The sequence below is a fragment of the Lontra canadensis genome, unplaced genomic scaffold (genome assembly GCF_010015895.1).
Source record: "Lontra canadensis isolate GAN:19392208 unplaced genomic scaffold, GSC_riverotter_1.0 scaffold250, whole genome shotgun sequence".
NCBI classification, from domain to species: domain Eukaryota; kingdom Metazoa; phylum Chordata; class Mammalia; order Carnivora; family Mustelidae; genus Lontra; species Lontra canadensis.
In genome coordinates, this window is record NW_022631244.1 from 190,624 (window position 1) to 205,395 (window position 14,772).

Here is a 14,772-nt window from a genome sequence, read left to right on the forward strand (position 1 = left end):
ATGAGAAAATTATCGATCGGAAAATATTTCTTAAGTAACTCTTGAATACGTTGCACTGTGCAAGGCATAATCAGGATTATTAAGCAAGTATTCCTGTTCCAAGAGAACTTAGTTTTGTTAGTCGATTTTTAACCTGTAGTCTGTGATCCTGTTAGTAAGGTGATTGAGATTCAGTGGAATTCCTAATTAACCCTTCCTTTCCCCGTCCCCCCACCCCTTCCGCTGCTGAAACTGTAAACAGAATTCTGTGTGTTTGTGCTTTTTTTCTGGGGAGTTGGTTTTCCCAGAACTTTGATTACTTTCTCAAATGTGGTCCTAATCTCCTATTATGTTAACCACTGGTTGATTTGACTACCTCCAATAAGTATTTATTCAGCGACACTTAGTTGACTATGAGAACTGGGAGCCTTCCTTTCCCCTTTAACCTTTGCATACCTAGGGCCGGTCACAGTAAAGCTCCCATAAATCTGCTTTATAAATGAATTTATGTTACCATTCTAAGTAAGTAGTGTGAGTCTTGCCCCAGGAGCATAAAGTCAGGTTCAGTGATTCTCAAGTGGGGTGTGGAGGACACCCCTTGCGAACTGTTAAGAATTTGGTGAGGTTCAGAAACTGGTGTGGTTAGCAGGATCATTGACTCGGTACTAGAATACACATTTATTTATTTATTTTTATTTTTAATTTATTTTTTATCTTTTTAAAAAATATTTTTATTTGTCAGAGAGAGCACAAGCAGTGGGAACTGCAGGTAGAGGGAGAAGCAGGTTTCCCGCTGAACAAGAAGCCAGATGCCAGACTCAATCCCAGGACTCTGAGATCACGACCTGGGCCTGAGCCCAGGCAGACACTTAACCGACCGAGCCACCCACGTGCCCCTATTTATTATTATATTTACTTACTATATTTACTTAACATATAGTGTATTATTAGTTTCAGGGGCAGAATCTAGTGATTCATCTGTTTCATATAACACCCAGTGCTTATTACAATCAGGTACCCTCCTTAATGCCCATCACCCAATAGTATACCTTTATTTTTTAAGTTGAAAAAATTATTGTTTTCATAAGACAAATTACAGACAGTAAAACTCAATGAAAAAAATTTTTTGGCTGGTAGGCATATCAAGAAAATGTAGTGATTCTGTTTGAAAGCTTCTGGAGTCTTGAATTTTCAAAGTTTATAAAACACTACAAAACCTGAGTCAGAGAGATATCAATCGTGAAAAAAGCAAAGACTAGACCAAACTGAGTGATGTAAAAGAGTCATGGAGATGGTGTAGTAAAAAGATGTACCATAAGAAAATCCCAAGTCCCATCATTTTTTTAGCTACGTGCCTGGACAGTTTACTCACTTTATCAATCTCTCTGAGAATATTTATTATAAAAATCAGTATATAATGTCTGCCTCATGGGATTATTTATAATTGTCTAGCACACATGTGAAGCATTTGATATTACTGTGTTTATGACATTGACCTTATTAGGGCATATGCTAAGGATGAATAATGGGATGTCAAGTTAGAAAATCAGCTTATGAAGGGTCTTGAAAGCCAGATTGAGCATGTTAGATATGATGTAGAGGAAACACTTATTAGAAAAATTTTGAGCTAAGGAATGGCTTGGTTAAAAAAGAAAAAAAGTAACAGTAGTTAAGTGGGATGTGTTAAAGAGGAGAAAGACTTACATGAGGCATGGCTGTATTGAATTATTAGTATACAGTCTTCCATGTGGAGGGAGAAATGCCTACACAGTAGAATGGAAAAAAATCCAGGAACATTTGGGGGGAAAAATCTATAGCTTCTGAAGATTTTAAGGTTTAAAAGTCGAAACACCTAAAGTTAGTCGGATAATATTCTTTGTTGGTGAATCCCGAACTAGTGATGAGGAGAAAAAAAGAAAAACAAGTTATGGATAATTCCTAGTTTTACTGCCTTTGATGATTGCTATAAACAGCAGTAGGTCTTAATGACAGATGAGAAAGAAATGCAATTTCAATAAATCAATTAAGTAACCTGTTGATTTAGATTTAGTTCAACCTAACCATGCTCTACTCAGAAGAAATATTTTCAAAATAGCTTAAACCAGGTTGTATAATGTAGAAAAGATATTTATAACAAACAGCTACAGAGTAGACCTAAATCTAAAGTGAAAGTAGGACGCTTAGAATAAGTGAAGTGATTTGAGAAGAGATTAGAATCACAAGAAAAAGTCTTGATTGATCCCTTCCAATATTTTGGATACTACTCATGAAAATAACAGAGTTTAGTTATAAAAAGAATCTGGTCAGATTGGGATGGACTAACTTAACAGTCATTTGGTAAAGTATAATCAAGTCTCCTCTTTCTGATCCAAAATCATCTAACAACTGTTATGTGTAATTTCAGGCAGTCAGAAAAGAACCCTCACTTTTTACTTTTTAAAAGTGAAATTGTACCACATAGGAAGAAATAAAAATAAATTTAAAAAGAATAGTAGAGTTAGAATTCAAATCCACATTTGCAATTCTTTAAGTGCATACTTAAGTTTTGTCATCATCATAATATATTTTTTTTATCTGTCTTCTAATGAGTTTCAGCATTTCATAAAGTCTGATATTAGATTTGTGGATAAATGTTTAAAAATATGACTCAAGTTTTTAGTTAATTGTGAGTATTTGGATTAATTGGATATTAACTAATAAATAAATAAATATGAATTTATATAAGTAATGAATAAATACTTAGAGAACATTGTTCAAAATTGATAAATTGTTTGGGGTGCCAACCCTAGGAGTCATGACCTGAGACAATGGCAGCTGCTTAACCACTGAGCCACTCAGGTGCTCCCATCTCATTTTCTAGATCATTGCACAGCACTCTGGCATATTGTTGAATATTATTATTTTTTATGCTAGTTGATGAATTAAAAGGATGAATTAAAGACGACTACGTATTTGAGATTTTCTGGCTAGAATTTATTAGGCCATACTGTAAAAGGATTATAAATACAGCAATATAAACAATTATAAAAGGCTGGCTCAGTTGGTGGAACATGTAACACTTGATCTCACGTTGTGGGTTCGAGCCCCACACTGGGTGTAGAAATTACTTAAAAATAAAATCTTACAAAAAAGATTAATAAATTGGCTGTAGAACAGGACAGATAGTAATGACTATTCCTCTTGATAATATAATGTTATTATACATTTACATATTATACATTTTATTTGTTATACATACACATAATATATATATGCATCCATGTGATATGTACATAAATACATTATACATTATATATTAGTACATGAATGTTATTGAAATTCTCACTTTTTTTTTTTTTTTTTTAAAGATTTTATTTATCTGACACAGAGAGAAAGTACAAGCAGGGGGAGCAGCAGGGGGAGAGAGAGAAATAGGCTCCCTGCTAGGCAGGGAGTCTGAAGTGGGGCTCTATCTCAGGACCCTGGGATCTGACCTGAGCTGAAGGCAGATGCTTAATCAACTGAGCTAGCCAGGCTCCCTGAAATTTTCACCTATCTTAACAGAAGAAATAGGAAGTGAGGAAGTGGAATAGTGTTTTGGGGAAAGACTGTTTTGAAAAATGAGTTTGCTTTTATTCATGTCAGTCGGGATTAGGAAAGATATATCCAGTGGGAGCAGAGGCAAAGAATATAGCATAGGAAAGAAAATAGGATGAGGCAGTGCTATATGAATGAATAAAACATACAAATAGATTAGTTTTTTAAGGTTGTAAAGTGAGGATAGCTCCAGAAAATGTCCATTCTTAGACTCTAGGAAGAGAAATAATTATAGTAATGCCTCAGGATGGATTCTAGATTATAGGTGATAGAAAACCTAATCTAAATTGTCTTGAGAAAAAGGGAAGTTTTTCTTCCCCATCATTTATTTGAATAAAAGTCATGGGCCACCTGTGAAACAGTCTCTGCAAAGGGAATGGAATGTTCTAATTGGCTTAAGTCTCTTTCGTGCTGGCTTCATTGAAGCCACATGGGCTAAAAGTGGGGAAGTGGGTGTTCCAAAGAGAAAAATTCTTTGTAGCTAGGAAGAGTGACAAAAAACACCAATTTTCAACTATGTATAGCAAACAGTTATGTAATTTTTACTATGTTTCAGGCACTTCATTGGACATTTTACATACATTTAATTATAACCAACCTGTGAAATAGATATTATTAGACATATTTTATATAAGGAAGAAAACAATACAGTATCTGGAAGATCAGTAGGTAAAAGTTTCAATAAAAAGGGGTGAAGTGCAGTAGAGACTGAAGGGAATTAGAATGGTGATCCTATGAGAAAAATAACATTAGTTTTTTTTCAAATGCAGAAATGCATAAAGAAGACAACAAAACTGGGCCATAGTCTTATCACTCAGATAATCCTGTACTAAACATACAAATGTATAGATAAGTAAAATACTATGAACATAGTAAAAACTTCAAATGGTACAGAAACCTAAAATGATAATTAAAACCTTCCCTTCTCATCCCCGTGCACCTACCCTCACAAAGGTCTCCATTGTCTTGCATATCTTCCCAGAAAAATCTTTTAGAATCTTCTAGCTTAAATATAGTCCTTTTTATTTACACAAAAAGGATTGTGTTATATTATACTGCCATGAACTTTGCTTTTGTCATTTAGCATTATACACCTCTTTCTATATGAGTACATACAGATTCAACACACACAGATTCGCCTCATTTTAAATTTTTATTTATTTAAAAAAAACTTGTTTATTTGACAGAGCACAAGCAGGGTTAACGGCAAACAGAGGGAAGAGAAGCAGGCACCCCTCTGAGCAGCGAGCCCAATGCGGGACTTCATCCCAGGACCCTGGCAATCATGATCTGAGGCAAAGGCAGCTGCTTAACCCAATGACCCACCCAGGTACTCCCATCTCATTTTCTAGGTAGTTGCACAGCACTCTGGCATATTGTTGAATGTGATTCCTTTATGCTAGCTGATGAATTAAAAGGATGAATTAAACATGACTACGTATTTGAGATTTGAGAATCTCATGGTTTACTGGCTAGAATTTATTAGGCCATACTGTAAAAGGTTTACAGATACAGCAAACAAGAATAATATTAAAAGTCTGGTTGGCAATATCTAGATATAATCATGGATAGAACTGCAGGGAAATGTAAATACCGCAGTATATACATATACTTTAGCAAATGCATAGAGGCATTGGAATGGGATGGGGGTTAAAGATCTTCAGTAATTGAACTGTATGGCCATTTGCAAGCCTATTTTCTTTGCTTATTATGTCTCTGAATCTGTCTCTGGAAATGGTGCGCCTGCCTCGCTCTTCTCTGACATGCAAGAGATCCTACCTCTAGTCTGCAAGTGATTTTTTGACAAGGCAACTTGAGTAAAAATATCTGCCTTCCTCTCTCTCCCTCCATACTCTCCTGGGAAAGAATCACAGGAATCTGATCAGAACTATCAGTTTAGAAAACTGTACATAAAAGTTGCACTTTTAAAAATAGGGCCTTGGATAGTCATAAGCAAACCATTCATTTTAATATCAATACCCAAGGGCTAGCCAGTATGCAAATGACCCAGAACTTGGTATAAATGTACTGATGATTTAGCTCTTGTGACTTATCTATTCTTCACATTCTTGTTCACTCCTGAGGCTTATCTGCTATTTCTTATCTATAAATTGATGTTATGCCTTCCCTCTTTCCTGCCTAAAATTTTTCTCATCTTGTTAGTGCTTCTACCTCTTAATTTTTTTTTTTTTAATATAATTTTATTTTTTATAAACATATATATATATATATATTTTTCCCCCAGGGGTACAGGTCTGTGAATCTCCACTACCTCTTAATTTTAATTCTTTTTCTAAATAAGATTTTTTTGGTTATGTATTTATTTATTTGAGAGAGAGAAAGAGAGAGTGCAAGCAGGGGGAGGAACAAAGGGAGATGGAGAGGGAGATAATATCAAGTAGACGCTGCTCTAAGCCCAGAAACTAGCTCCGGCCCCCATTTCATGACCCTAAGATCATGACTTGAGCCGAAATCAAGAGTTAGATGCTCAACTGACTGAGCCAACCAGGTGTCCCTCTTAGTTTTAATTCTTAAATCTAATTCTTTTTTTTCTTTTTTTTTTGTAAACCATTTAACCATTTTTAAGTGTATAGTTCAGTGGCATTAAGTATATTGTTATACTATCATCTCCATCTATCCACAGAACTCTTTTCATCTTGCAGAACTGAAAGTCCGTAGCCATTAGAGAATAACTCCCCATTCTTCCCCCCCCCGCCCCCAGCCCCTGGCAACCACCACTCTACTTTCTGTCTCTATGAATTTGACTACTGTAGTACTTAATATAAGTCGAATATACAGTATTTGTCCTTTTGGACGCTAACTGGATTATTTCAGTTAGTATAATGGTTAAGTCAAATTCTCAAAATTAGTTCTGAATTCTAGTTTCTTGGTTCTAATTCATTTCCACATTATAAACACATATATCCACAAGCTGAGTGTGTAATCCATGATGAACATTTAAACTTAGTTTTTGATGGAAGTATACAGAGTTCTGTAATAAACAGGTGTATGTAGTTGCATATATATCTTGATATACATTTTTATGTATGTGATAAATTCCTATGACTAGCGATTCTTCCCAGGCTAGATTTTTTATAGAATACTTCCATTGAATCATAGCTTCTAACAAAGTTTAGCACAGATGTGTCAGATTGGCAGAGCCTAGGGTACTTACTCTGTCTAGCTATAAGGAAGGCTAGAGAGGAAATAATGTTTCTTATAATGAGAAAAGGACTCGTAAGATAGGGGATTACCCAAGTATAGGAAAACCAGTCAAAGATTTGGGGTAGAGAACAAGAATAAATGACCATTAGCAGTAATTTACCTGTTCTTCAGTAATGTATGTGTTTCTGTTTCTCCATATGTCAGCACTGGGTTCTGAGTATTTTGCCTTTAACCACTCTGATAACAGAAAAATGGTATCTAGTTGTTTTAGTTTTCATTTCTTTAATTATAATTGAGGCTATGCATTGTTTCATGTTTTTGATCACCCGCTTACCATCTGTACTTATGTTTCTGTGAACTGTTAATTTATATGTTTATCAGTGCCCTTGATCAAGTGACTTCATGGATGACTGTGTTGTCTTAGTTATTTTCTGCTTCTATAGTATTGCCAATCTATCCCTCTCCACTGATTCCTTCTCTTTTGTCCCCAAACATACTGGAGTTTACCCTAGTTAAAAAGGCCTTTATAGCTACTATTCTATTTCATCCTTTAATCTCTACACTTAAATAGCTTAATATGTACAGTTATATGATTTTAACTTCTACCCTTATGACCTATGCTGCTGATTCCATTTTAGAGTATGCAAGGATTGTTCTAGATGCAGAGAATATAGGAATGGACAAAATAGACAAAAGTTCTTGTACTTAGGAAGCTTACATTTTAGAAAGGAACAGTAAGTAAAATGCATAGTATGGCAGTTGGCCTTAAATAGGGTGTACAGGGAAGGCTTCACTGAGAAGGTGATTTGGGGGGAGAGATATAAAGGAGGGAAAAGGAGTAAGCCATGCAGCTACCTAGGGGCAGGGAGTTCAGTCAAAGAATACAAGTTCAAAGGCCCTGAGGCAGGAGCATTCTTAGTATGTTAGAAAAAGAAGAGGTTTGTGTATTTGGAGCAGTTTGAGTGAAGAGAGAGAGAGGAATCAGGTAGGGTCAGAGAATATTAGGATATATTAGGGCTCTCCAGAGAAGAAGAGTTGATGTTGTAGTCTTGAGTCCAAAAAATAGAAACTTGGGCAAAATTTCTGTGTTGCAGTCTGGAGGCAGAATTCCTTCTTGAGGAAATAGTGGTCTTTCCTCATAAGGCCTTCAGCTGATTAGATGGAAGCCACTCACATTATGCAGGGAAATCTGCTTTACTCTAAGTTGACTGATTATAAATGTTAATCACTTCTAAAAAATACATTTATAGCAACATTTAGATTAGCCCAAATAATTGGGCACTGTTGTATAGCCAGGTTGACACATAAAATTAACCATTACAGTAGAGGAGTCCAGAGTAAGAAAAGCTTTGAACTGTTGCAAGAACTTTGTTTTAACTTTGAGTGAGATAGGAAGTCATTGTAGTGTTTTGAGCAGAGAAGTGCTATGATCTATTTTAAAACAGTCACTTTGGCTGCTGTGGTAAGTATAGATGATGAGGGGTTAGAGGCCAATTAAGAGGCTATTATATCCAAGCCAACAAATGATAGCACCTTAAACTGGGGTCATAACAGTGGGGGTGGCAAAAATCAGATATTCTGAAGATAGAGTGTAAAAGTTTTGATTTTTAAAACTTGGAGTTGGGATGTGAGTGAAGAGTCAGTGATAATTCTAATTCTAATTCTAGGCCTGTGCAACCACAAGAAAGGAATTACCATTTACTGAGATTGGTAAGGCCATGAGAGGAGCTGTTAGAGGAATGATCAGCAGTTTCATCTGGATCTCAAGTTTGAGATGTTTGTTAGACATTCAGATAAGTTGTCAAATAAACAGTTAGATATAAAATCAGGTTCAGTGGAGAGGTCTGAACTGGAGATATGAAATTGGAAATTGTCACTATGCAGTCAATATGTTTGAATTTATATTAAGCCATGAAACTGGGTGATACCACCATGGCAGTAGTGTAAATATAGAGGAGGTACAAGAACGGAGCCCAGAGTTTAAGGCTGGGAAAATTAGGACAAGAAGTTGGTGAAATTTATTCCCTCTGTAACTCTGCAGTTCCTTTCCCTTCCTAAACTACCCATTGAAGTAAAGCCTAACACCCCAGTAGATTGAAAAGGAATCCCGCAGAGTTCCATGTACTCTTAGGAAGATTGCCTCTTCTTCCCTTACAAAACTGCATCAACACTGCAAACTACCTTAGAGACCAGTTCCAGGAAGATGGCTGCAGTTTAAATTGATTATCCACCCTCCCTTGTGAGACCACTGGGACTATTCCAGCATGCCTTTTATCTATGTTTACCTCAATCTCCACATTCAAGACTCTTAATTCCCTAGGTTAGTTTGTTACTGGGCTTAGCTGTTGATGATGGTAATTTACACATGATAAAACTTTATTTTCTGTCACAGAAAAGGTGGTAAAAACTGATGGACTCTCCACAAGGTCAAGAATCTTGGCTCTATCTTGTTACTGTTGTATACATGTCCTTGATGACATAGCATGGAGAGTGTTACTCTTATTTTTCAAATTTTTATTTATCAATTATGTTGTGATTTATAAAACTTTTGTAAGAGTTCATAAAATGGCTTCCTTAGGAAAATCATTTACTTTTCGTATTGCTGTTGTGGTTAACCACAGAATGTAAATCCCAGATTGGGCCACTAGGTTGATGATGATGTACCATCTCCACATGGGTATCAGAATTGTTAATGCCCTGTGTGGCCACATCTAGTTTTGAAGGCAGCTGGGAAACATAGTTTTATTCTAGGTGGCCGGTGTACAGCAAAAACTCAGATTTTTCTATCACAGAAGGAGGGATGAATGAATATTGGAGGACAGCCCGCCATTTCTACCATTTTCTACCATCTGTCCCAAACTCTTAACTCCTCCCCATAAATCCTACCATTCTACCTTTTGGAACTCACAGTATGTTATTGGCCAAATCTGCATTCTCAGCCTTTACTCTGAATGATCCCTTTACCTTGGTAGTCTAACTTAAATCTTGTTGTTTCTTAAGGAAATTGCTTTCCCCATGGCCCCTTCAAGTGGAGGCTGTTTGCCTCCCATGATCCCATGTGTCGAAAGGCCTTATTTCTCACTGATGTATCTGGACAATGGATTCTTTTTCTCTTTCTCTTTATAATTCCCTAGTCCCTTTAAACAAGTCCTACCAGATTAAACCATTCTCTATCCTTTTTGTAGTCAGTTGCAGATCTCTGCAGTTTTTCCTCAATGAATATTTGAGCACCTAGCTGTCTTTATCCTCTACTACTATTATTGTCATTATTCTCAGTGATTTAATATCCACAAATCATTACACTCCATTCCCTGGCCTCTTAGCTCCTTGGCCTCATATACCCACTTTCACAGTCTTTTTTTTTTTTTTTCTTTTTAAAGATTTTATTTATTTATTTGACAGAGAGAGAGAGAGAGAGACCGAGAGACCACAAGTAGGCAGAGAGGCAGGCAGAGAGAGACTGGGGGAAGCAGGCTCCCTGCTGAGCAGAGAGCCCAATGTGGGGCTTGATCCCAGGACCCTGAGATCATGACCTGAGCTGAAGGCAGGGGCTTAACCCACCGAGCCACCCAGGCACCCCGCACTTTCACAATCTTAACCTACCTTATCATTACCAATGTCTACATTCTCTCTCAAAATCTGATATAATTGACACATAAATAAAACTTAAAACTCCAATCTGAATTTTAGTTTAGTTTTTTTTTTTTTTAAGATTTTATTTGTTTATTTGGCAGAAAGAGCACAAGCAGGGAGAGTGGCAGGCAGAGAGAGAGGGAGAAGCAGACTCCCAGTTGAGCAAGGAGCCCAATGCGGGACTTGATCCCTGAGGTGAGGGCAGATGCTTAACCAACTGAGCCACCCAGGAATCCCTTCCATTTTTTCTTCTTAAGCCCCACAAATGTTGACCTATACTGGACCAAAAACAACTTATCAGTGATTTTTAGGGGTAAAGGCATAGTTGCTCCCATCATTTTCTCATATAAAATTGCAGAGTAGATCAAGTTAGCTATACTGTAGAGATTTTCTTACTATTATCTCCCCCACCTCAGCCACTCCCTCTCCCCAAATACTACTGACTGATCAGCTTTGATGACCGTGGCTTTGGGTGGAAAAAAAGCCTCAATGCAGTCCTCAGGAAGCTTTGTACTTCCTCAAATTGGCAATGCTCTAATACTTCTTTTCCCTTACTCTACTATCCAGTCTCATATTAGAATGCACATATCCTTCATGCACATGATCTCAGCTAAATAGGATAGAATATCTTTCTGAGCAAGGGAGAATCTTCCCAGTGTTGGAATGCCTTGCTCTGATTCCTTGGCACCAGGTTTCTGAATGGTTGCAGATACCTTTCTTATCAAAACCATACTGCCGGGGCGCCTGGGTGGCTCAGTGGGTTAAAGCCTCTGCCTTCGGCTCAGGTCATGATCCCAGGGTCCTGGGATGGAGCCCCGCATCGGGCTCTCTGCTCCGCGGAGCGCCTGCTTCCTCCTCTCTCTCTGCCTGCCTCCCTGCCTGCTTGTGATCTCTCTCTCTGTCAAATGAATAAATAAAATCTTAAAAAAAAAAAACAAAACCATACTGCCTTTACTATTTACATGGGATTATAATTTCTTTGGTGAGGAATTATTCCTAATTGTCATGGTTTTCAACAATTTGAGGTATTTTGATGTAGGATACATCATGCCTTTGCCAAAGATCTTTTAAGTTTCTGATTGCAATTGTATATTCAGATTTTACATGTATTTTCTTATCTATTGTGTTGTCATTTCCAGAAGCACCAATTTGTCTGCCTTTATTGTTTTAAAATCCTTATAAGCTTGGTGAATTTGAATCATTGTGGGAAAAAAGCAGGATTTTGTAAGTACTTTTGCTCTTTTCCTCCCCTATAATTAGGAGAAGTTCTGATGGAAAGGAGGAAGGAGTTTTGAGAAAGGTGCTAAAGGTGCTCCCAAAGACCAAAAAGTAAGCCCTGGAAGGTGTGCCTCAGAGAGAGCATATTCTTGGTCTGGCTACTATACATAGATTCATACTTTTGAAGAAGGACAGAAATCTCCCTAAGTGAACTAACTGGAAAATAAGTGTTTCTGACCCTAGTTGCATGTTGGTTGACCATAAATCTTAAGATTTTTTCCTGTGGTTTTAACAGTCCCCACCCCCACCCAATCAAACAAATTAATGAGCAGAATAAGTGAAAAAGGTGCTTTGAAATACAGCTGTATTTAGCACTTTGCTGATCTAAAAGTCTTCTTGGATTTGGGAGAATGAGAAATTTTCTAAGGGAGGTCCACTGAATACTTATCTGTACTCAGCAGCTCCTTTGATGTAGTTAGCAGTAATTTTCTACTGGGCAAAGAGATATTTTTTCCTTTAATTACACTTTCATTTGTTTTTTTCTTTTTAAGTTAGTGATATTACTCAGAAAGAATTCTGTAACTATAAATTAGGTTTAGGCAATTTAGCAATTTTCTTGTTTCTATAAATAAATATATGAGTTACAAATATATATATGAGTAATTTATTTTTAAAAAAATTTTAAAAAGATTTATTTACTTGCGAGAGAGTGAGCAGAGGGAGGGGAGATAAGCAGACTTCCACTGAGTGGGGAGCCTGATCCTAGGCTCAATCCCAGGACCCTGAGATCATGATCTGAACCAAAATTAAGAATTGGCTGCTAACCAGCTGAACCCCCTGGTGCCTAAGAGTAATTAAAAAAATTTATTTATTTATTTATTTATTTATTTATTTATTTAGAGAGTGTGCATGTGTACTGAGTGGTGGGGGAGTTTCAGAGAGGGGAAGGGGCAGAGGGAAAAGGAGAGAATCTCAAGCAGATTCCCCACTGAGCTTGGAAATCCCCCTAGAGCTGGATCTCAGGACCCTGAGATCATCACTTGAGCTGAAATCCAGCGTCAGATTCTGGAGCTCCTGGGTGGTTCAATTGGTTAAGCAAATGCCTTAGGCTCAGGTCATGATCCTGGAGTCCTGGGATCAAGTCCCACATTGGGCTCCCTGCTCAGCGGAGAGTCTGCTTCTCTCTGACTCTCAAATACATTGTCTTAAAAAAAAAAAAAAAAAAAAAGGTGCTTAACTGACTGAACCACCAGGTGTTCTAATTTATATATATATTTTTAAGTTTCTTATTTTCATTCCAGTATAGTTAACATACAGGGTTATGTTAATTTCAGGTATACAATACAGTGATTCAACAATTCTGTACATTACTCATTGGTCATCACGGTAAGTGTACTCTTTAATCCTCATCACCTATTTCACACACAACCCCGCCCCTCATAATCACCAGTTTGTTCTTTATAGTTAAGAATCTGTTTCTTGGTTTGTCTCTCTGTCTCTTTTTTTCCCTTTGTTTGCTTCGTTTCTTAAGTTCCACATATGAGTGAGATCATATGGTACTTGTCTTTCTCTGACTTACTTCACTTAGCATAATACTGTGTAGTTTCATCCATGTTGTTGCAAATGGCAAGAATTCATTCTTTTTTGTGGATGATTAATACTTCATTATACACACACATACATACACCACCTCTTCTTTATCCATCTGTCAAGTTAACACTTGGGCTGCTTCCATAATTTGGCTATTGTAAATAATGGTACAATGAACACAGTGGTACATATTTCCTTTTGAATTAGTGTTTTTGTATTCTTTGGGTAAATACCCAGTAGGGTGCTTCTGGATTATAGGGTAGTTCTATTTTTAATTTTTTGAGGAAATTCCATGTGATTTTTATCTTGTGATGACAAGGTTATTTGGGGGAGTATTATTCTTTTTCTATATTTTTATTTGGCAAATTATCATTGCAATTTTTATATAACTTTTATAAGAGATTTATTACCTCTTTCTTAAATAACTCACTTATTTTTCTTATTGCTACTGTGACAACCATAACTGTTGGTCAGTGTTTCTGTCTCCAACAGAATGTAAACCTCAGATTGATGATGTCATAATAGTCACATGTGGGCTCCAGAATTGAAGCCATTAAAATTAAGGCCTTGATCCCTTGATTAGACCTTAGGAATTTATTCTAATGTACCATTCAATAGGACCAATAATGATCTGCCATTAAGGGGTTCCCAGTTTACAGAGTCTTTTGATTTGGCCCTAGGACAGCTTTTGGAAATTATTTACCCGCTCAGAATTAGTGGTGGTCTGTACTTGTATACTGTTCAGGCAGGTTGTAGAGGACCTCTGGAGTCCCACCCAAGGCTTTTAGTCACTCCTTGGCAGGATTAGCATACTGACTAGTTTTCTTCTTCTTTCCATGTATTTGATGCCAACAGTACTAAAGGTGTTTTGGTGTCCTAAGAGTGCTAAAATGTTTTGTTTGCTTTTATTTTTTGTGTACATGTGTTTGTTTTTAATACAGATTTTATATTTTCCCCCAACTTTTATTTTTACAGTGAATACAATCAAATTGCATTTTAAAATTTTGCTGAAAGTGGAGACATGAGACTGAAGATATCTCTTTTAAAAGAACCAAAACATATCCTTTTGATACTTATAAACCTTATTGTGATCATCTATTGTTAAAAGTTTCCTATTTTGTATTCTAGTTATAGAGTGGATTTTCTTTTCATTCTTTTAATGGTAATTTAGCTAAATTGTTTTTGAAATATTTGAGATCATGTGTTGCAGGTAATTTTCCAAAGCAAACTATTTGCTCTAAATCTTACTTTCAAATTCTTATTGACATTTTTCTTACTTTATTTAAGTACTGTGCTTAAGTGCATAAAACACAGTTTTTGTTTAGTCTAGTAGGATCCTAAAGAGTGGCTTTTTTTTTTTTTTTTTTTTACCAAGTAACTTCTTTGCTAGTGTGATTTAGTATGTTTTCACTGAGTTTTGCTCTGTTTCTTCATACTCTTGATAAAGTGGAGGATAAGCCGGGGAAATCTGAGCAGTGAGACCTTTATTACTTCATGTGGGAAGGTAGTGATTATAAATATTTTCTCAAATGCGTGACTCTATATTGTGTTATCAGGAATATCCTATTATATGTATCAGAGGATATGACAGGTCTCTCTACCTTCATCCCT

At 36.5% G+C, this 14,772-nt stretch overlaps 1 protein-coding gene across 12 annotated transcripts in view; it reads left to right on the forward strand.

Annotated features, from left to right (window-relative positions):
- Positions 1 to 14,772, forward strand: part of LOC116862506 (intraflagellar transport protein 80 homolog) — a 117,374-nt gene that overhangs the window by 507 nt on the left and 102,095 nt on the right. For 2 of the 12 annotated variants that reach the window (XM_032849824.1, XM_032849835.1), the window contains exons 1-2: positions 4,837 to 4,885; positions 14,137 to 14,219. The exons of 1 other annotated variant lie outside the window; for it this stretch is intronic. In XM_032849824.1, coding sequence (XP_032705715.1) covers positions 14,183 to 14,219 — 37 coding nt within the window. In that variant the 5' untranslated portion in view covers positions 4,837 to 4,885; positions 14,137 to 14,182. Of the gene's footprint in view, positions 1 to 4,836; positions 4,886 to 8,413; positions 8,431 to 11,492; positions 11,578 to 11,613; positions 11,683 to 12,905; positions 12,958 to 14,134; positions 14,220 to 14,772 lie in introns of those variants that run through there. 9 more of the 12 variants (XM_032849825.1, XM_032849828.1, XM_032849830.1 and 6 more) reach the window with 9 other exon arrangements.